The sequence below is a fragment of the Calonectris borealis genome, chromosome W (genome assembly GCF_964195595.1).
Source record: "Calonectris borealis chromosome W, bCalBor7.hap1.2, whole genome shotgun sequence".
NCBI classification, from domain to species: Eukaryota; Metazoa; Chordata; class Aves; order Procellariiformes; family Procellariidae; genus Calonectris; species Calonectris borealis.
Window position 1 is genome coordinate 4,627,501 of NC_134351.1, and position 20,759 is coordinate 4,648,259.

The 20,759-nt window shown below is 41.9% G+C and overlaps 1 protein-coding gene across 1 annotated transcript in view; it reads left to right on the forward strand.

Moving 5' to 3' along the window:
- The window catches only part of LOC142074798 (SKI family transcriptional corepressor 2-like), a 25,713-nt gene extending 5,396 nt beyond the window's left edge, over nucleotides 1-20,317 (forward strand). The window contains exons 4-7 of the mRNA XM_075135677.1: nucleotides 5,408-5,473; nucleotides 5,863-5,961; nucleotides 11,437-11,504; nucleotides 20,255-20,317. Of these exons, the coding sequence (XP_074991778.1) occupies nucleotides 5,408-5,473; nucleotides 5,863-5,961; nucleotides 11,437-11,504; nucleotides 20,255-20,317 (296 nt within the window). The remainder of the gene's footprint in view (nucleotides 1-5,407; nucleotides 5,474-5,862; nucleotides 5,962-11,436; nucleotides 11,505-20,254) is intronic.
- The last annotated feature ends 442 nt before the right edge of the window (nucleotides 20,318-20,759 follow it).

The following is a 20,759-nucleotide window of genomic DNA, read 5'->3' on the forward strand; positions in this document are numbered from 1 at the left end:
GTGAAAATCCCCCTTCCTTTTCTGTCAGGCAGTGCTCGGAAGGAGCTCGAAATTATTCAAATTCCCACGGCAATTTTGAAAGATAACTGTGACTAAGTTACGTAACTGGTCTGTTTTTTTGGGAAAGCTGCGGTTTGCTATCCCGACCCTCCTTCAGCAGCTGGAGTTGAAGGGTAGAAGAGGTGTGTGTATCTGGCATGCATCACCGTTGCAAGGCTGCCTTGCAAGTACTGCGTATTTCTTAAAGAGAAGTTGAGTTCTGTAAGCTGTTCCCCAATCAATCTAATTTTTTTATCTGTTTTAATGAGAAACGTGAGCTCTAAAATTGGGTGTTAGTATCAGCTTGAAGTCTCCTTCTCAAATCGTGTTACAATTTCCCCATTTTTGTTGTTTGATTTGTAAAAAATTCAGGAAAATTCAGGTTACAAACAGTAAGCCAGATTCTTCTTTCATTTACTCTTAAATATATATCCAGAATAACTCTGCAAATACTGGTGCAATTGCTGTATATTTACTGTAGCTCGCAAAGGGTTGAAAACAGCCTGGCATTATATATAGCAGACTGGATGGTTATGTAGTCTTTGCTGGCATAAGCGGTAAAGCATTGGATCCAGAAGTTAAAAGGCATAAAATTTTATTATGGAAGGTGTTTGCAAAAAAGCAAAGAAATTAAAAGTTGAAATGGGGGAAGACGAGGTGAAGTTTCAGATGTGGGACCCAGTACTGCGTATTAGTAGATAAGATTGTGTATAAATACATGGATCTGCAGAACAGACAAAACTGCAGACAGACTGTAGGACTGGGTCCTTATTTACTATTCCTGTCTTTTTTCTCTTCTGTTATTCCTCTTTTTGAATTATTAAAAGAGGATGGAACGTTGTTGCGTTTCTTTATTTTTTGCAAGTCTCACAATATTAGGTGTGGTTTTTTTTTTTTTAAAGCCCCATCTTCTGGAATCTGGTGAGAATCTCACCTTCCGTTTAAAACAAACCAAGAATTAGAAATTTTCTAGCCCTCATGCTTCTAGAATAAAGTTATGAAATACTTCCCAAATGTATGCATAAGGTTCAGCCCAAAAGCCACTGATTCGTTGTCTCTTTAAAACATCTCATATTTTTAAGTTGGTCACAGTTTTTGAGCATTCAGTTTGAAATCCTGAAACTGTTTTTTCCTCTATCCATTAGTACTTCAACGCAGTTGTTTTTTAATCAGATGTTCATGTTTTAAACTTTAAATGGAGGTTACAAATGAGGCTTTATCAGTGCAAAAAAAAAGAACTAGTTTGTTTTAAAGTTAAACTACTTTCAGGGCAAATTAACATTTGAAACTCCAGATTTTCTAAGACGTGTATCAGTCCCAGTACAGAAAAGCACTTAAAAGATGCTTACTGAGCTTCCTAAAATAGGCATATTTTCCCAAGTCCTGATTATCCTATTGATTATTCTCCCCAAAAGCGGCATGAATATGCACGATGCGTGAATATTTTCAGTAAGGGTAGGATTTCTTCAGGACATACACAAGAACTGTGCTGTCTTAAAGCGAGTAATTAATTTCAAATACAGATGGAGCCTTTGGAGCTCTGAAAATCTGCCGGTTCACATCTGCCTATATTTTTTAAGTGGAGATATATACACATTTATACTCAGAAGATACCGAAGTTTTCACTGCTGTGGTCTGTGTCTGCAGACAGCGATCTCTCCAGCTAAAAATACTGGTGGACATTTAAGTTATGGTAGACCATCGATGCTGCGGGCTTTGTAATGGTAAAGCTCACCTGGTAGGATTGAGCTGCAGAGCTGGTTGGCAGGAATCGTGCGCTCTGCGATACTTAAATACCATCCAGGAATAACAGGGCCGATGCTGAGACACAGACGGGTGGATGATTTCGGTTGATGTGGTCTGGCACTGCAGATGTAGTGAGAATTGTAGAGAGTATGAGTTGGGAACAAGGCACAGGGCTGAAAGTCAGGAGAGCGGAGTTATATTCCTGGTCCATCGGAGCTCTCCGCTGGGCAAATCAGTTGCCCATTGATGTAGCTGAGTTGTCTGGGCCAGCGTGGAAATTTTTAGTCGCTGTTTGAAGAGCGCTTTGAGAGCTTCCCGAGGAAGGATTGCAGGAGATTGCTCTAGGTCGCACAGCACGAGGAGGTAACCTGGCTATGTCTGGTTTGGTTTTGTACAACGCGGGCAATGTGCATTTATTTTGGGGAGAATAAATTTAGAAATGTTTCTGTTCGTTTCTTTTATTAAAAATTCAAATCTTAACTACTCCAGTGGGTGTAGAGCTAATAAAATGGTGGCATCACATGTACAAATCGAGACCTCTTGTTTTCAGAATACTGATAAAGTAATTTGAGGTGTGTCTACTCACAGACACCATTTCTGCTTTCCTCTGTGCGTGGATGTTCATGTTCCAGATAAGGAGGCCATTTCTGTAACCCAAAAATACAACTCGTGTACCTTTATTCCAGAATAACAATGTCTGTGCATCTGAGCTGATCGGGAAGAACGGAGGTACCAAAAGCTTTAGCTGAGGCAGTGCAAACTGGCTATGAATACTTCATCCCCTTTTCCCCCCTAGCCAATAGGCAGTTGAGGTATAGTTTGATTTTTCTGAATAAACTGAAGTAGAACTCTCTTAAAGAGAACCTTGGTGTCCGTACCGGCGGGCTGCACAGCTTTCAGTGCTGCTGTTTTAAATGCTGCTACAAGTTTGTGTGTAGACAAGGCCCAAGAGAGTTATGGTGGAGCTATTAGAAGGGGAAGTGATTTTTTCTTAGACTGATTAAAATTCTTTGGGCTTTCTGTTTGTTTGTTTTTAAACACCTATTTAGCTTTTAATTAACATTTAAGAGAAAGGAAGCTGGTTAAATATTCAATACCTCCTCCCTTTCAATTAAGGTAGAATAGTACACAACGCATGATGAGGCCTCTGGGAAGTAAGGAAAAACAGAGAAGAGCAGGCTCCTGATTATCATTTTCAGGGGGATTGGAAAGGTGAAACCCATCTGATTATTATTACCGTTAACAATAATAATGTCGAGGCTTTTTTGGATCATCAGAAAGCAGTTTAAAAATGCAGTTATTCTTCAAAACCGTATATGCTGGGTTTTGCCTTTAAATACCTTCACTTTTCCCATCCTGTTCTTTACTTACTTTGGGGGCAAGGATGGGGAATTTTCTAAACCTTTCTTGGTAGCTTAGTAGGGAGGCTGCAGATGCTGGAGAAGTTATTCTTTATGCTACATGCCCTTGTTTTCATTTTGATGCAGTTCTTTCAGTCCCAGCGAGTCGGCAGCCTCAAACCGTACGGCCCTGAAAGCTCAACCGAGCAAGTGGGAAAGAGCTATGTTGCCGCCATGCTCTGTGCTTTGATCTAGTCTCTTCCCCTTTCTCTTCCTCCCCCTTGAAGAATCCAGTTACCTTCTGTCTGTGCGTCTGTTGTCCCTCAGAACTGCACATAAAACATTCAGAAAAGAATGCCTCAATGAAAGAAATTGATTGGAAAAATATACTAGTAGATATAATTTAATAAATACCCTTCCTAAACTTCTTTCTTTTTTGATTTTGTGTACCCTCATTTCTCATTTATCTAACAAAATACTTCTTTTGTTAGCAATCTTGTTTAAAACAAAATTGTATTAACTAAAAAAAAAAAGACCATTTTACATTATGGAAACACCTCAAATCAAAAAGTGATGTATTTATCTTTTTATTTTTAAGCTTGCTATTTCTTTTAATGTGGTGAGACAACTTACCTGTAGAAAACACTTTGTTTATATCAAATATCATACAAAAATGATTTTTTAAATCATTGTGTTACATTAACAGATTTTTAAAATGGAATTGCTGGCACCAGATATCAGTTGTGTAAATGTATATGCCTGAATGAGTGGTTTCTTTTTTTCAAGGAACGAAGAGATAGCAGATGCTAAAATGCCTAGCTATTGGATATGTTTCATATACTATGACTTCAGGGTCTACTGGATATAAGAATGCATTGATTTTTAAAAACAGAAATACATGTTTTGCAAAAAGATTTCTGACTGCATATAAAAAAAGACTTTCCAATTCAACTTTAAAATTAGCTTATTGTGATGACCTACTATCAAATGCATGGTGACAGTATGAGTTTTTTAAGTAGCTGCTATATTATCTGTTGTGTGGTGACCTATTCAGTGCTATGGCTTTTTATTTTCAAAAAAAGCCAACGTATTTCGTCCATGATTCTTTATTCCAAATACATAAACACATGAGTAGCTTTATATATGTGTCTTTCTTGTGATTACTCATCAGTAGAGTTAATGATGTGTATTTACTGGCTGGACTAAACCTAAAATTAGTCCAATTAGTTCAATAATTGGTTATTTACCAAATATTTTCTTAATTATTGAAAGTCCATTTCTACTGCAGCTGTAAATAATAGAAAATCTCCCATTAATTTAGCTAAAGTGGTATTTTTTCTTTTCAAAACATTTTTTCATGGCTTTTTGTTTCAAAACCCTGTTCATAGAAATTAGATGAAAATTTCCAGAGAATAATGAAAATAACACCTTCTGTCAGGAGGTTCATATTTAAGTCAAACTGTCATTCAGGTGAACCTAACACCTTGTGAAGATTTTTTTTTTTTAATTATTTATTTTATTTTATTTGTAAAGGAAAAAGTCTGAAAAAGTAGCACACATATATCTGGAAATAGTCAAATTCTGTATCTAGAAAATTCTTTACTATTGTATGATTGAAAGTTCTGCGAGCAGCCTAAGACAGAAATCTGTGAATTGGTTGACCTCAGAGGTGTATCCTTTAGATGCAAATACCACTAATGTCAATTTTATCTCAGCTGGATATAAATTATATCCAGGTACAAGAAGCCTGTGCCATAGAGCTCTAGAAGATGATAAAGTTAAAGAGCTGATGAAGGCAAAGAGGCTGGTGCAGAAAGGATTTTGCCTGTGGATTTGGGAACAGGGTCCTGCCCAGCTAGATAGCATGGACTTCCCGTTGTGAAGAGAGGAGATGAGACTGTAGAGAAGGCTCTGCCTCTTTCTCAGCTCGTTCCTAGTCATTTTCTGATAAGGGCATCTTCAAAAGGGGTTAGAGTGAAAGCAGGGATCAGTTCGGCAGACGACGTGCAAGAGGAGCTCTCCTAGGCATCAAGGAGACATCAGGTCCTGTCTGCAGGAGGCCGTGGTGTAGGTAGATACTTTACTAAACTAGAAGCAAATACACGTCCTGCAAGCATTTGTGCTACACAAGCAGAGATATGTAGATAAACCTCAATCTTACTCTTTCTGTATTTTTTTTCTCCTTTTTACTCCAGATTCTCTGAAGCAGTTGCATAGGAAGGACAATACTGATGAAAAGCAGTATTGGTAAATCAATAACTTTTTTCTTTCGCTTTTTTAAGGCGAACACACGCAAGAAACCAATTCACCTCATTCACTGAAGAAGGATGTAGAAAACATGGGGAAAGGTAAAATAAATAAGGGCCTCTTACGTTATAAAACTGCTCTTTGTTTTAATAGAATATGGGGATAATAGGGGGCACTTTTGTTCTGCACCATATTTTAAGCTTGTCAAGTAACATATGAATAATATATGGACCTTTGGGTGGATATAATTGAGATTAATGCATATATATCAATCAATACATGACACTGTAATATAATACTTTAAAATAATATATTACATTGATTTATATTCATGGCTTTCTGCACAAAATCTATTGTAGGTCTATGCAACGCTTTTTTTTTTTATAACTGCTAAAATATTTTGTCTTATAGTAATGAATTGCTCTGCAACCGTTCTTTCAAGAATTATTTATACAGATTAGCAAAACCACTTTTCTTTTCTCTTTGTTAGAGGAACTCCAGAAGGTTTTGTTTGAACAGATCGACTTACGGAGGAGACTAGAACAGGAATTCCAGGTGTTGAAAGGAAATGCATCTTTCCCAGTCTTCAGTAAGACACATATCTGTGGTTTTGGTGTTATTTGTGGGTGGGTGGTTGTTGTCAAATTGTTAAAAGGGGAGAGGTATGTTCTCAGTTGTGTTGCCAGGATCTTTGGCTTAGTTCTGCTGAGGTTGATGGCACTTCTGCTGTGGCTTTTCAGGATGCTCAAGCAGGTCTTCTGTAGGGAAAATCTGAAGCTGGATGTCTATTTTGGTGTGTATTTTACTGGTTTTGATAATATTGAATACAGTGAGTAGACAGAAACACGTCTGGGGCTTCTTGGGGTACAGCGATGTCGGTGGTCTTAACCAGCTTCTTGGGGGCTTTTGAAGACTGGGTACTTCATAGGCATCTTTAGGTGATGCTGGAGAATTGATTTGGCCTGTGTTTAAGGAGTAGAAAGACCTGTTTGAATTTTTCCTCTTGAGAGGGGCTATTTGCGATGGCCCTTTCACCACGGCTGGTGAGCGGGGTGCTGCTATCCAGGGGTGATGGAATGTGCTGAGCATATATTAAATAAAAGTAGACAAAATGGACACTTGGTAGGGTTTTTGTGAAACTGCCAGAAAGTTGAACTGCGTGCACAGGGATATGGAAAAAGACCTATTGATTGAGGCCTTTTGAATTACACTGGCAGCAACAGGGGAAAGCATGCCTCCAGGAGAAATCCCACATAGATCAGGACAAGCTAGAAGACACAGTGAGGGCTCTCCAACATGCAATAAATGTAGTGTTAGAGAGCTGGAGTCATCAGGGCATCTCCATTGCTCCCCGCCCGTCTGTAACACAGCACCGCACAGAGATCAGTGCCTGGCTGTCACGGCTCTGCAGCTGCCTGCCCAGACAGTCCCCCCAGTTCAGTATTAAATGCAACCTAAAAGAAAAAGCGTGTTTGCACCCCCTTTTGTCTTCTTCATGAAGTCCAAAGGAGGTCTGACAGCATCTCCATTCAATATTTTCCTAATGTTGATGGTGTGAGTTTTTTTTAAACTCTGCTTTTTAAAACTCTCAATTTTTGTCCTTGTTTTCCTGTGAGACTATACGCGGATGGAGCACTGCAGAGTTACTTGACTCATAGTAAGCCAAGACAGATACATTAAAACCTTCCCAGACTAATTGTCAGGCTCTTCTGCCATTTGCTAACTTCTCTTAACTCCTGCGTGACTGAAATGTTTGACCAGCCCTCAATGCAAAATGCCCTCGTGCTGGTTTATCATAGTTTCTTGAAGAGTTCAAACTCCGTGTTTTGTTAGTCCTCCGAGTTCCTTCATAAAAACTCTAGGGACAAAAACCAGTATTGCCAGTACCCCTGAGGTAAGTCAATCAACCAAAACCCACTGCTGCAAGCAGAGGAATGTTGCACCTCCCTGGATTGCAGGAAAAGACAGGAACACAGACAGCATTTTCTTATTATTGAAAGAAAATACGTTTTTCCTCTTTCTGTAGCATCAGGTAGAGTAAGTTCAGGGAAGCAAGGAAGTGCAAGGACTCTGGGAATGACTCCATCTTTAGCCCAAATATCGAAAGATGTAGACAGCTTCATAAATAAAGGAGAAGAGCCGCCTGAGGTGATAGGGATATTAATGAAAGAAGGATAACCTCATCCTTCAGTATAAATTCAGTCATTACTTGGGTTTGGGAGTGAGGTAATTTTCAAATAATTTGTGTAGATCAAAACACTGATGTGTGGTATTGGCGAAATGGCATCTTGGAGTTTTGCCATTCAGGTCACTCATTTATCCTTTTGTTCTTCTACAGTAAAATTAATGCTCTGTCATTGCCGTGTAAATAAACACTGCAATTAAACCGCATGAAATACAATTCAAATAAAAGAAAAGAACACGTACGGCCAACCAAGGAAGTGGCAACTGTGTATGCCAGCTTGAAAAATATGTGGTTTCAGTGTACCACAAAGTAGTGGTCAATTTTCTTCAGGATTAAAATAGAAAACAGATAATGCGCTATAAACAATATATACAAGTGACCGTAAAACCTATTTACAGATTTAGATTTACCAAAAAAACACTCCTCCTCCGCATATAATAAAACAAGAAAAAGAGTCTTTGTAAAGCAAATAAGTGTAAAATCCAAGATAAGTGAGGTTTGCCCTCTAGAGCGATATGTGTTCCAGCAAAAGAGATGGGTCTGTTCCAGACTCTCGCTGCTGGATGGGGCTGCTGCATTAGGTGAGGTGTTACAAACTATTTGTTTTGCCAGTTTTCCCAAGTTACTAACTGCCTGTGGTGGTATTGGATAGGGAGGAGCTAGGGAGAGATCCAACTGAAGGAAAGCGGAGGTAAAATTAAAATTGTATTGATGGATTTATCATGGCTTGGAGACACCTGGGGCTGTAGGAGGGAGCGAAGAGCAGGCAGGTAACAGGCTTTATATCCTAGTCTGGCTCACTGCAGCATCGGGCTGAGTGGCCATGGGGACTGGATCTCTGTCCCATCCTTAAAGCTGCTGAGGACAGGAACACACTGCCAGGGTGATTCTCACTTCCAGGGGGGGGTGGTGGTTCTCCCTGTGCTTTGCACTGTCTGTGGGTACATGAGGAGCCTTTGGCTTTTAAGTTCTTCTTAACCTTTTTTAAAAAGGAAAAGATTCATCCCTGTTTCAGCAGGGAGCCAGTGTGTGAGATGTGGAAGGTAATGCTGTTCTCTCTAGAAAATGCTCCTGTCGGGTTACCTGGAGTTAACTTGAAAGTCACCTTTTTTTGGGTCTTGCATTTGGAACTGAGCACGTTTGGGGCGTTACACTTTAATAGCATCAAACCACCTCCCACAGCAGTGCTATGCAGTGTTGTGTGTAAATGGTGTCTGGTTTCCATGTTCTTCTCGTGGAAATCGCTGTTAAATGAGAACTGATCTTATTTGCAAGCTCATTTAGCAGTACTATGCTGTACGCTTCTCTGTGGCTTCTCGTACCTGCTTGAAATGTGGCCTATGATAATTTATATAACAGCAGACCTTGTCTTCTGCTGTTTGCACCTTTATTTTTTGTATTGCTATTGTACTTGAAAGCTGCAGATGAGGTTTTCCTTTGCCTATAAGATCTCTCTATGCAGAGATCACTTGAAGAAAATAAAAAAAGACCAGATCACTCGAAGAAAATCAAAGAATTTGCTGTCCTGATAGAAATATGAGCACCTGTGCACAATTGACAGCATGTTCTCCCAGAACCCTCCACTGGTTTGTAACTTTAGTGTCGGCTAAAGTAGGCACGCATTTTGTCCGGCTGCATTTAACAACGTGGTAATAAAATGGTGGAGACATACTCTGGATAGTTAAAGTATTTAATTTTGTGTTAAGAAAACTATTTAAATATTCATATCTTTTCTCTTGGGTATTGCTCATGGCTTTGTGTGTAAGCATTCAGGCTCAGATAAATGCTGCCGGAAAAAACACTATCCTTACCGTTAACACCCCATTTCCACTGTGATTTTGGACATTTGCAGTGCAGGACTGAGCAAGATTTCTGAGCTATTTGTTCTGAGAGGTGATGAGCCTGTGAAGAGGCAGTCGAGAGGAAAGTGTTGAGGAGAGAAGGAAAATTTCTCCATATAGCATACTCGGAGTGAAACTGGAGGACCTCGATAGTAGCTAGCACAGATCTATCAGCCTTTAGTGACCAGGACAGGAGGCAGTCACCTTTTTATACTGCATGGCTTTTTTGGGGCTAGGAAGAGAGAAATTGCAAACCTGCTTTATTTTTGTCGGCTTCTTTTTCTAGTCGAGTTGGAGTAGAGGGAATAGGCTGAAAAATTCTGTGGGCATTTACTTGAAATCTGAAGAACTTTATATAATGTTGTCATGTCCTTTTCTTGTGGTTGTGCTGGACTTCTGATGGTTTCAGCCTGACAAATTTTTTCATTCTTTCTTTGTTTCATTGCTATTTTCTTCTTGTCCTAAAGTGCCTCCTTGCCTTTTAAACAACAACTTCTGCTCGCCATTCAGAGAGGGCAAAATTCTTGTGTGAAAGAGGAGAGCGCTCTGCCCGCTTGTACTTTCTTCTAGCCCCTTCCTGTGCCCACACTTGATGGGGACACATCCCGTTCCCCCAGAGGCGAGGTACGTCCTTCCTCTCCACTGTATCATGCCACGGCTGCTCACTGCCTTCCTGCCTCTGCTTTTGGGGTTGAGAAGTCGTGGCGAGGCTGTGTGGCTGGTTTGGGAGTGGGTGAGCTCCCAGCACTGTGGCAGCACACAGAGTATTAATAGGAGCTGCTCATTCTCACCTGGGCTCAAATCTTTCCATTGCAATTTAGGTGTTTCTGTGACTCCCATTACTGTGCTATCAAAGTATCCCACAGTCATTTAATCTTTAATCCTCCCAACACACTTGGCAGATGAAGCAGTGCTATTATTCCTGCTTTACTGGTGATAAAAGGAGGCGTGGAGAGACACAGGCACGGAGTCCAGTAGAGCAGGTGTTGAATCCAGGCTTCCTGAGTCCTGGGCTAGTGTCCCAGCAACCAGCATGACTATTTAACTCTTTTAATTGGTTAGTGGTAAATAAACCATTTTAGCTGCTTTGGCCTTTTAGTGCCCTTCTCTAAGCTCTGCGTGTTGAGGTGCTCCATGCTGTTTTCTGTTGGCATTCACTTTGCTGCTCCCATGATCCAGGACAGGCTTCAGTCTCCCGGATCAAAATGACATCGGTTGGAATGGATTCTCTTTCTTCATCCATTTAATAGTCCATCATTGCATTCAGGTCTCCATCATACAACTCTCCAAATTATTTGCTTCTTGTCAATAGTTTTGTTTATATTTTTCTGTCTTTTTCCAACATCTAACAGCAATGTTACGGAACACAGACCAGCAATTAATCTTCTACCAAATGAAGTTTTGTCTGAAATGGTTACTGAGGAGGAAAATAAGGGAAGGAGGAGCTACTGGAGAGGAAGGCTGGCCTGTGCTGAAACCCGGCTGTCTAGTGTCTGTCTTTCAAAGGCTCTTTCCCTTCTGAGTTCCACGTCGCTGTTTATGGAGCTTTAGTCTGAGTTTTGTTCAAAGCCATCAGCACTATGTTACAAACTACAAATCAAACCCTGCATCCTTGAACTCTTTCTGTTCTCACATATTGGACATCCCTATTGATGTCAACAGATTTATGCCAAAGCAAAGAAGAACAGTTTTTGCTCTTCTCTTCAGTGTTGGTAGAAGTTTGACTAATGACTGCAGAGTCTGGACCATTGAGAAAATCGCTGTGAGAATGAATGCTAGCGACAGAAACTTAGCAGCCTACATTTGCTAATTGGAGAAGTAGCTGAATCTGATTTTTCCACAGTTTTTCTGTCGTCCACAGTGTCTCCTACTAGAGAAGAAGTTTTTGTTAGGCATGCGTTTTAGTTGGGTGAGGGCTTTGTAGTGCTTCACAATTCCTCAGTAGTGATTGGGTTTGATTTCACTTGATTTATATGAATTCTGCTGTGTGGTCTCTGTTTTAATTACTGCGTCTACTTTTTTTTTCCCCCTCTTGTAGATAATTTTCAAGATCAGATGAAGCGGGAACTGGCATACAGAGAAGAAATGGTACAGCAGCTACAAATTGTAAGTTTTCCTTCTCTGCTAAAAATGTTATGAACTGTTGCTTTATGTTTTTTAAATGCACTCCTCAAACTTTTCCTTTGTGAGCCATGCAGATGTACTGTCACCAAGCTCATATTACCTTATACTTAGCAAGACGTAAGCATGCAGTTCTCAGCTGGTTTAGAGTCTAATTACCTGGAGATTTACTTTCGTACAGTAACCAGATGGGTCTTCATGTTTCAACTAAACGAAATGTGTTGACTCAACACCGAGAGGTGCTTCTTCAGAGAGAAATGTGCGGACTGAATCAGTAAGCCTGAAGCAGTTACATGTTTCTGCCTTGTACGAGTTGCCAAGAGTGCATTTCAGCCCTCAGTAGGGAATCGGTGCGAGGCCAGCTTCTCACTGGCAAATAAACCTTAGGATGTGTCTTTCTCAAATTTCAGCCACTGGAAGAAGTGCTTAACTCAGCAGTAAAGGATCGAGTTGCCAAAACACAGTTCAATGCAGGCACACATTGCTGTTTGGTCTCTTGCTTGTTATTTTAAAATCAAGAGGGATTTTGCATGTGTGTGTTAGTGCAACTGTAGATCATCGCATGCAACTGTGCTGTTTTCAAAACTTGACATACTTAATCCAGTACAAGCAAGGGATGGAGTATGTGAAGCTGTTTCTTACTCAGATACTGCTTAGCGTGGTTTTAAAAGCAGGGCATCGTAACGAATGGGGGGCTGTCAGCTAACGCTTGTTTTGCTAGTGCTTTTTCTGTGATCCGTCTGACATTATTCAACACTTACCTGATTCAGCCCTGTGCTCGAGCATCTAAATTTTCCTTGTGCTTGTCACAGACCCTGGTGCGAAGAAGGCATTGTCCAGCCTTCCAGTACTGTCATTTTCTAATTGATGGGTTAGGACATAAAAATAAAGCTGAAGGCCAGGATTGTCAAACTTGTGCACCTATGTTTAGAGGCATTTAGGAGCGGCCTTATTTTTAGAGCTGCCGAACATTCCTGCTCCCTGTTCCTGCTGACTTCAGAGATTTCAATGAGAGATGGAGGGTGCTTGAAGGAGGTTGTTTAGGGAGGAAATTCAAGTCCAGAACATCTCTGGAGATTTTTTGCTGCTGGTCTGCACTCTTTTCCTTTAATGTGTCCAGTAGTTACTGTGTTCCCCTTTGTCTCCCGATGCCAGGCAAGGAGTTTGGCTTGATCTGTGAATTGCATTGTCACAGAAGGTGGTAATTAGGATGCCATCCTGAAAAGTATTTCCCCTGCTGCTTTGGACTTGCGGCAGGTGACCTGTCTGATTCCTGCTGTGAAGCACATTTAAGCACAAAGTTTGCGGGCCCACGTCAGCCTTTATCTCCTGTGTCAGCTGTACTTGGAGCTAACTAACTCTCCCTCCCAGGGAGAGAATGGATCATCTCTGCTATTCACTTTGTGGCCCAGTTGTGAAGCTGTTTCTGAAACTGGGTATACCAGACCTCCAGTGAGCCAGCCGTAGTGGTTTTTCTGATTTACAAGAAGTGGAGAAATCACAAGGTTCAGTGTAGTGCTTTTTCTTGGGCAGGAAAAGAAATATGATCATGTAATTCACACCCTTTTCACTTACGGATGCGTGCTACGGAAAGACTAATAGTTATTTAATCATTAAACAGAGCTGCCCGAATGTACTTACAGAGAATAATTTCAACATTTAATGTACTGCACCAACAGTTCAGGACCTCTTCACTCACTGTGGCTGCCTGACTTTAATTATCATTAATAGAAATGTTGTCTAATCATCAGTAAGTCTTTATGCTCACATTTGGGTATCCCTCCTGGTATCGGTGAGGCAGGTTATGTATTAGTGAGACTGATAAAAGGACGTTTGCATGTGAAGAACTAAGAGACTGCTGCAAATAACCATTGTGGTTGTTTAAGCTGGGTGCAGAAATCTTCAGTGATGTTTTGGTTGATAACTGAAATGGAGTCAGCACTTTTGATGTCATAATCCCTGCAGTTACTTTAATTCATTCACATGAATATATTTTGTATGGTTATATCCAGAATTAAGATTAATGAGCTGAATGTGCTAACGATAGAACTCCTTTGGCCTTCTTGTGTTATGACACAGATGAATTAAAGCTTTTGGTGCAGAATACACGAAAAGGATGGTTACGTTTTGATTTTTTTGGTTTGTGTTTCTTGTTTTTGTTGTTTTGTTTTTAACAGGGGTGGGTTGTTTTGTTTTGTATGTACCTGGGACGCTATACTATTGCTGTAACAGAGCTGCCCACACCCAATTTTCTTGCTAACACAGAAGTGCAAAGAGAAAAGCAGAGGTGTTTAATGCATACTCACACCTTAATTTTACTTACAGCTTCATAGGTGTATACCTTTGTAGTATTAAACTCAAAATTTACTGGTATAATAGCCATAGAACTTGGCTTAATTGCTTTTTTTATTTTACAAACAATATAAATGCACAGAGTCAGTTTCTTTTGGCTTTTTTCGCTACTGAAGGATTTTACAACTTAACTTAGTCCTTCCTGAAGACTTGTGCATGATCATGAAGGCATCTCTTGTAACAGTGGGTACCAGAGGCAGGTTTTGCCCCAACGATGGTTTCACTCACCCTGAACTGGAATGCTTCAAGCTGCGTAACTGGGTAGTCAGACTTTAAAATAAACTGTCTTGGAGTGTTTGATGTGTCAGAGGTGTCTGGAATACAACAAGCTGAAGCTAAACATGAAATAATTAACCAAATGTAATTGTATTTGAAAACTTTCTAGTGCGAATGCCTGCTGTAACCTGACTGTTACATGGAAAGGACCGCTTGAAGGTAGTGCTACGTGCCCAGCCAGTACCGAACACTGAACGTAACACTTTTTTCTCGCAGTTCTTGGGTGACGTTGTGAAACTGCAATGCAGAAGGCGATGATAAATCGCCACGCGTGGAGAGCAGCCACGCTGAGTGGGGTGGCAGCTGCGGGGGGCGGCGGCGTGGGCTCCGGGTGCCCTCTGCCGCTCCCCGGCCGTCACTGCACCCGCAGCGTGGGAGTGACGTGGGTTTAATAGTCTTCATTAAAAGCCTCAGTTAAAGCAGTGTTTAATCAATGGGGTTTTATTTTAATGCTCTGTCCGCTACGGAGTTTAAAAAAAAAAAATTTATGGCTTCCTGAAAGTCAGGAGTAAGGCTCAGATCATTGGGAAAATGGAGGGTGGGTGCTGCTCTGTTACATCCTCTGCAATGGATGTTGGCTTCTTTGGACATAACCTGGCTTGGTGGGTAGCTGGAGCAGGGAGACATTGTGCGGCCGTCAGCAATTTCTATTGAGAAAGGAGTTGGTCAGAGCGTCTGGAGCAGCTACCAGGAATTATCGCAACCTGTTTGTGCCAAGCTCTCGGCCAAGTGCCAGGAAGGAACCGATCGTCATATTTCACAAGAAAATGGATCTTAAATCACTGAATGCATTTTTCACTGCTTCCTCGTTCGAAGTGCTGTCTCCCAAATTGGCTCAGTACAGTGCGTGTACTTGGAGGTCATATTTTACTTCAGGCATGGATCGTCTGGCTTCTGTTATTAAGCCTTACAGAAAGGGCCACCGAGAAGAAACCTCTGCCCAGCAGGTTGGGGTAAATTCTAACATGGCACATGTGGCATGGTCTCAGAAGAGCTCACCTGCCTTTAGAGTTGTTGGTTTCTGTCCAGTGTGACCAGAATTCATCTGTCAGGACAGCCCAGCCAGCCTAACAAAGTACTGAGTCAGCTCCTGCTTGAGACAGATACCGTCTTCTGAGCAACTGTGTTAGTGGATCAAATTTAAGAAGCATGAACTTTCTTCCTAGCTGCCTGGTGGGAGAAGAAGATCAGAAGCAGCATTCCCAGCATGACAATTTTTATCCTTTTATGTTTTTGTGAACCCCTCTAAAACATTGCCACAGAGAAGTGTAACACCAAGCAGCAAATTTAAGCTCCTGCACACAGGCTAGCTTTTCTTAATTTCCTTTCAGGGGTCCCTTACAAGTAGTTTGTAGGTCCCCAGGAAACGCTGACCACAGTTGTAACCGATCCATCAGGAAAAGCTAAGGTGGTGTTCGTCACCCTGACGTTGTGGTTTAGATAACTAAGATCAGGTAGTGATCAATCCCACTAATTTTACATAGGAGTAAAAGGCAGCAGGTCTTTGAGACATGTTAGAAATGTGAATTACTCAGGCAGTCCCATGTCTTTCCAGCTCAAGTGGAAAGTTGGTTTGGTTTTGTTTGGGTTTTTAAAATTTATTTATACTGCCATGAACTGAATTCCTCCTCACTAGCTTAACTTTGGGCTGAGAATGATGTTCAGAGCTCAGAACTGGATCCAGCGGGAACTCCTCTGATGTTTGATGGCCTTCTACTCTCAGTGCTGCTTTGAATCAACTCTGATCTTCAGAGGCAGACAATAAAATAAATCAGGAACTATCTACCTGCAAAATTGATTTCTATCTCTGCAGCGTCTTTCATCCTGATCTTTAAAGATTCACAAGGAGTGTTTAAAAGAAGAAAAAATCTACCATGTGGTAATGTTGGTAGATCTTCAGAAGTATGAGATCATATTCCTCTGGGTCCTGTGTAATTAAGACAAGCACCAGTAGGTTTAATTCCTATTTTAGGTTGTATATGGAAAGTAGGTGCTTTGTACAACTAACGTATTCATTATACAAACAAGGAATATCCACATTTTTGTGTGCGGAGACCTTGGTCACTGCATGCCTGTCACTCCATATTCGAAAAGTGGAAATAGGAAATAGCAGTGCTTTATTGGGATTTCTGTTTTGGTCCTCTGCTTAAACTGGTCCAGCTAGATTGATTGACCTTGACAAGAATGTTAGAGGCAAACATCGGTTCAGCAGAATGGCTCTTGGATTTCTTGAGCTGCATCTTGTGCTGAAGTGCCTGGCCACTGACACCCAGATAATAACAGGTAAAAGAGCGTTTCTGGAACTCTGTGTTTACTGTGTCTTGCAGACTCCAAGGCAGACTTCGTTACCTTGCCCCCCCACCCCCCCATTCAGAGAGGTGTTTATATTTTTTCTCATTAATTTCTTCTTCTGTGCTTTAGCAGTTGGGATGATACTGCAGGTCTGTTTCTGTATGTTCTGTTATCTGCGTTTGATTTTTGGTGGAGTCCCTGTCCAGGTTTAGCGGTACAAATTGGGAATATGTCCTTTTGAAGCCAAAGGTAGCATACACATCTCTGACGTTGTACAAAAAAGTGAGCTGACAAGTACTGTTTTCACCAGAATTTTGTTTGCCACTGTCTGCTTTTTTAAGACAGGTGAGTGAAACTTGTGTCTTGACAGAGCATCTGGGTTAATAGGATGGATCCAGTAAATTCAAATGTTAAAGAAAAGGAATGCCTTGTAGAATTAACGGTTATTAGAAACAGAAGTAAAAGCTTCCTTTCCTTTAGAATCTGAGGAAATTCTGATCAAAAATGGGTGTGTCTGTACCAGAGAGCCACAAGCCAGCCTCTGCTATTGCCTGTCTGCAAAATCCTTTTTTTTTGTATTGTATTAGTGTGCTACAGTACTTAAAAAGACATAGGGGAGAGACTGCGTACTCCAGCCGTGACTCTGTTGCCTTGCATCCTGTGCAGACCAGTACGCTGCCATGAGCACACGCCGCTACCTGCCCAGGAGGGAAGAGTCTCTGAACTCAGCCCACGCAGCTATAAATACTTTCACAGGGCAATAGTGGAGACTCACCCTCTAGGGCAAGCGTTGGCACTTCCATTCCTCCTCCAGCTGCCAAAGGCTCAGTGCATGCTTTTTCTTCTCCTTAATCCCACGCATCATTCTATCCAGAAGCACCATGTGTGCAGAGACTGTAGTTTTCCAGTGGCAGTTCAGCTGCACATCTGTCTCCTTTCCTGCATAAATATGCTTTGCGTTTGGAAGGGCTGTCTTGACTGGACAGTGTTCTGACTGAGGTCTCGAGTGCCCTCTCTGGAAATGACAATTGTTTAACTAAATACCTGTAGATACACATCAGATAATAGTGCTCTGAGGTACTGAAGATTCCCTCTTCAAGCCACAGAAGTCAGGGTGGTGTATCATTGTGTACCCCACCTAGAGATGGGAGGCAAAGGTGAAGTCTCCAAAAGAGGATGGTGTACAGAAGCTTCTTTGAAGACCAAGTGCAGCAAGGGATGACACATGCGCTTTAGAAATTAATCCCCAATCCTATCCGCTTATCTGCGCTTTGGTTCATGTTGTGGAGCAGACTGAGAGCTTGCAAACTGGATTCCTTCTGGATGAAGCAAACGAGGATGTGTTCCAGGAATGCGCATAGAAGTGTGCTCTAGCTCGTAACGGGTGATCAGTACCCAGGACCAGAGTAGAGCTAGCCTGAAGAAAAAACCTCCAGAGAAATGCAGTATGGACACTAGGTCTTTCTCCTGCACCCTACAAATCTGTTCCCATTGCGATGTATTTCCTATTAATGCAGACTTAGTCATAAGGCACAGACTGCTTGCTACTTAAAACCAAACCATCTGCACTTCTGTTACTGCCGGCGTGCACACACATTGGTAAGAGCCACGCATTGGATCTTCATGTCCGTTTGAGTGCTGATCCTATCCCGCATTGCAACAGTCACCATGGATGTGCAAAAAGGGACTGTATTGTCATGAAGAGCCCTAAATACTATTCCACTGCAGCACCGGGGTTACCAAATGCTCTTCCAATGACAAAAGTAGAAGATGACATTGTAGGTGATTTAACTCATGAAGAAAGTAGTCATTTCCCTATTGAACACCCACCTCTCCCAGTTTCATTTATTACCAGGAGGATGGATAAACCAACACGCATTGAAAAGGCGCTGATGTGCCAAATATAGCAGAGAAGTGGATTAAGAACAGTTAATTTCTGACAGAATGTACCCCGTTGAATTATCTAGGTCAGTACGGCTTGGGAGATGTCCTATATAATTGGCGGCCACACAAACTGATGTTGCCTGTTGGCCGATGTGGGTGGGAGAGAGGAAGAAAGCAGTTAGTGAAGCATCGCGAGTCTCGGCTGAAATGTGCTCATTCAGGCAGTTTGTTTGTGGCTCCCTTTTGAATCTAAACCATGCAAATGGGTGATCGGGTAAACGGTTTCTTTGCATACTGCTCTCTGCTGCAGTTCGGAGAGGAGTGTTCCAGCCTTTGCAAACACCGTGCCCTGGAAGGCAGCTCTGTCGGAGGACCTGGTGCAGGGGAGAGCTCTGTTTTTTGGGGGGTATCTGGCAGCAAGCTTCATGATAGCTTTTAGGAAGGGTAGAGGTTATAAGAGTAGTCAGACAAAACACCTGGATCCTGGGTCTTTGCAGGTCATCAGTAGTTTGATCCTCTCAGTTCACGCACACACATTTCCCTTTTCCCAGGGCTGTGTAGCGGGGGAAGCGGCGTGCCCCCGTGAAAGGCTTCTGCTTTCATTCAGCCGGATGGCTCATCTTTGCAGACACTGCTGCTTCCTGGTGCTGCTGCTTTCAATCAGATTGACCTCCTTTACTGAGAGATGAAAGGGTTAGTTCCTGAGCTGCAGATGCCCCTTTCTTCCCTCTCATCCTGACCCTTCCCTGCTCGTTTCCTTATTAAAGTAGGCAGGGATGGATACGTCGCTCGATGTCACGGTAGATACTATGCTTTACACCAGCCCAGAGACATGCTGAGCACAGCTCACACGAACGTCCTCACACGCTGTGGGCATAATGTAATTAAAACCAAAATAGGGATGTAGAAGAACGCATGTAAGGTAGATGGTCAGTGGATATGGATGCAAATTCACGTGCTGCTAGTATGGTATTAGGTGTGTGGGGCAGGTCGCTTGAACTCAATGCATTTGCCTGTCTGCTCCCTTTGGTGTTCGTGCAGCTTAAGGCCTTGGTCCCGACTTCAGCCCAGCCTATTTGTCAGCTTGCGGTAACATATTTGACATTGTTTGTGAATATATTCAGGAGTGCCTGTCAGCAGAGGCAGGTCACTTCAGTGTGCAGCAGCACCTGGGAGCGTAGGGACATAGATTTTCTGATCCCAACCTGAATTCCTCCGACAGTCCTTCCAAAAGGCAGCATGGAAGAATAGTGAATTTGTAGTCACTTGTATTCCCAGCTATGGAGAAATCTCAGAGCAATTTAGTTTTGTTGCGGTCTAAAGGCCCAGCGTTGAAGGAGAGCAGCCCCGTACTGTATTCCCAGTAGCCAGTGAGCACATCATCCCACTCTGTTTCTAAATTTAACTGTGTTCCCTAATATGCCTATGTTCTCTGTTTTTCTTTAATTATTTGTTCCACTTCAGTGGCTTCCTCAGATGGGTGCAAGTCAGAGATAACTATTATGAACTTCCTAATTATGGTGATATAAATATATGAAGTCTCGTACTCCCAACCTGCTGTATTTCCGCTGGCAGAGATCAGTGTGTGTTGCCTGCTCTGTTACAGACAGCTGATTTTTGTCATCTCAGAGGTAGCAGAATGGGTGGTGGCTTTATTTTTGTCAGCAACTGATACGAACAAAACATTGGAAGACATCTCTTTACATTGCATTTTAAGATCTCTCTGTTGCTTTAATTTGGGCCATTTTTGTTTTATTTCTGCTTCAACATTCTTGCAGTTTTTACGAGTTCAATCCTTTAATTTAAGGCACTGTTTCCTAAAATGATATAGGGAGGCAAACAAAACCTTTCATTTGCAGGGATTCCAGCTTGGATGTCTCGGTAGCCAAAGCTTGGCATAAAGCAGTGGCTTTGTTTCTGTGTCATTGCAGATTCCCTATGCAGCAAGCTTGATCAGGAAAGAAAAGCTCGGTGCACACCTCAGCAAAAGCTAAAGGTAAGCTCGTGAAAGAAGAGATCTTATTCTGCCTGGCCTGGCCGTCGTGTTTTTCTTTGCAGGCACTGCAAGAGTTAAGAGAATCATTCTGTTGCATGATGTTACTAATTCTGGTCTAAAAGCTCTGTCTGTGGAGGTGGTGTGCTACGGTCTAAAGCTGATAACTGACACGTCACACAAATTATGAAGCTTCACTGGGGTAGGACGTACCACTGGGTGAATCCAGGCCTCATCGTCTGAGCGTGCGCTTCTACTCTCTGGCACTGGAAAGTGGCGTCAAGGTCATGTAACTTCAGTGGAAGGAGGGAAATATTTTGGCATTCACAATGCAGTAAAAGTTCATACACGGGCAGGTAGGGATGATGTTTTCTACCCATAATGGAGCTTCTTCAGCTTCAGGAAAGAGCAGTATATTTTGGGAGCTTTACAGAACTACACCA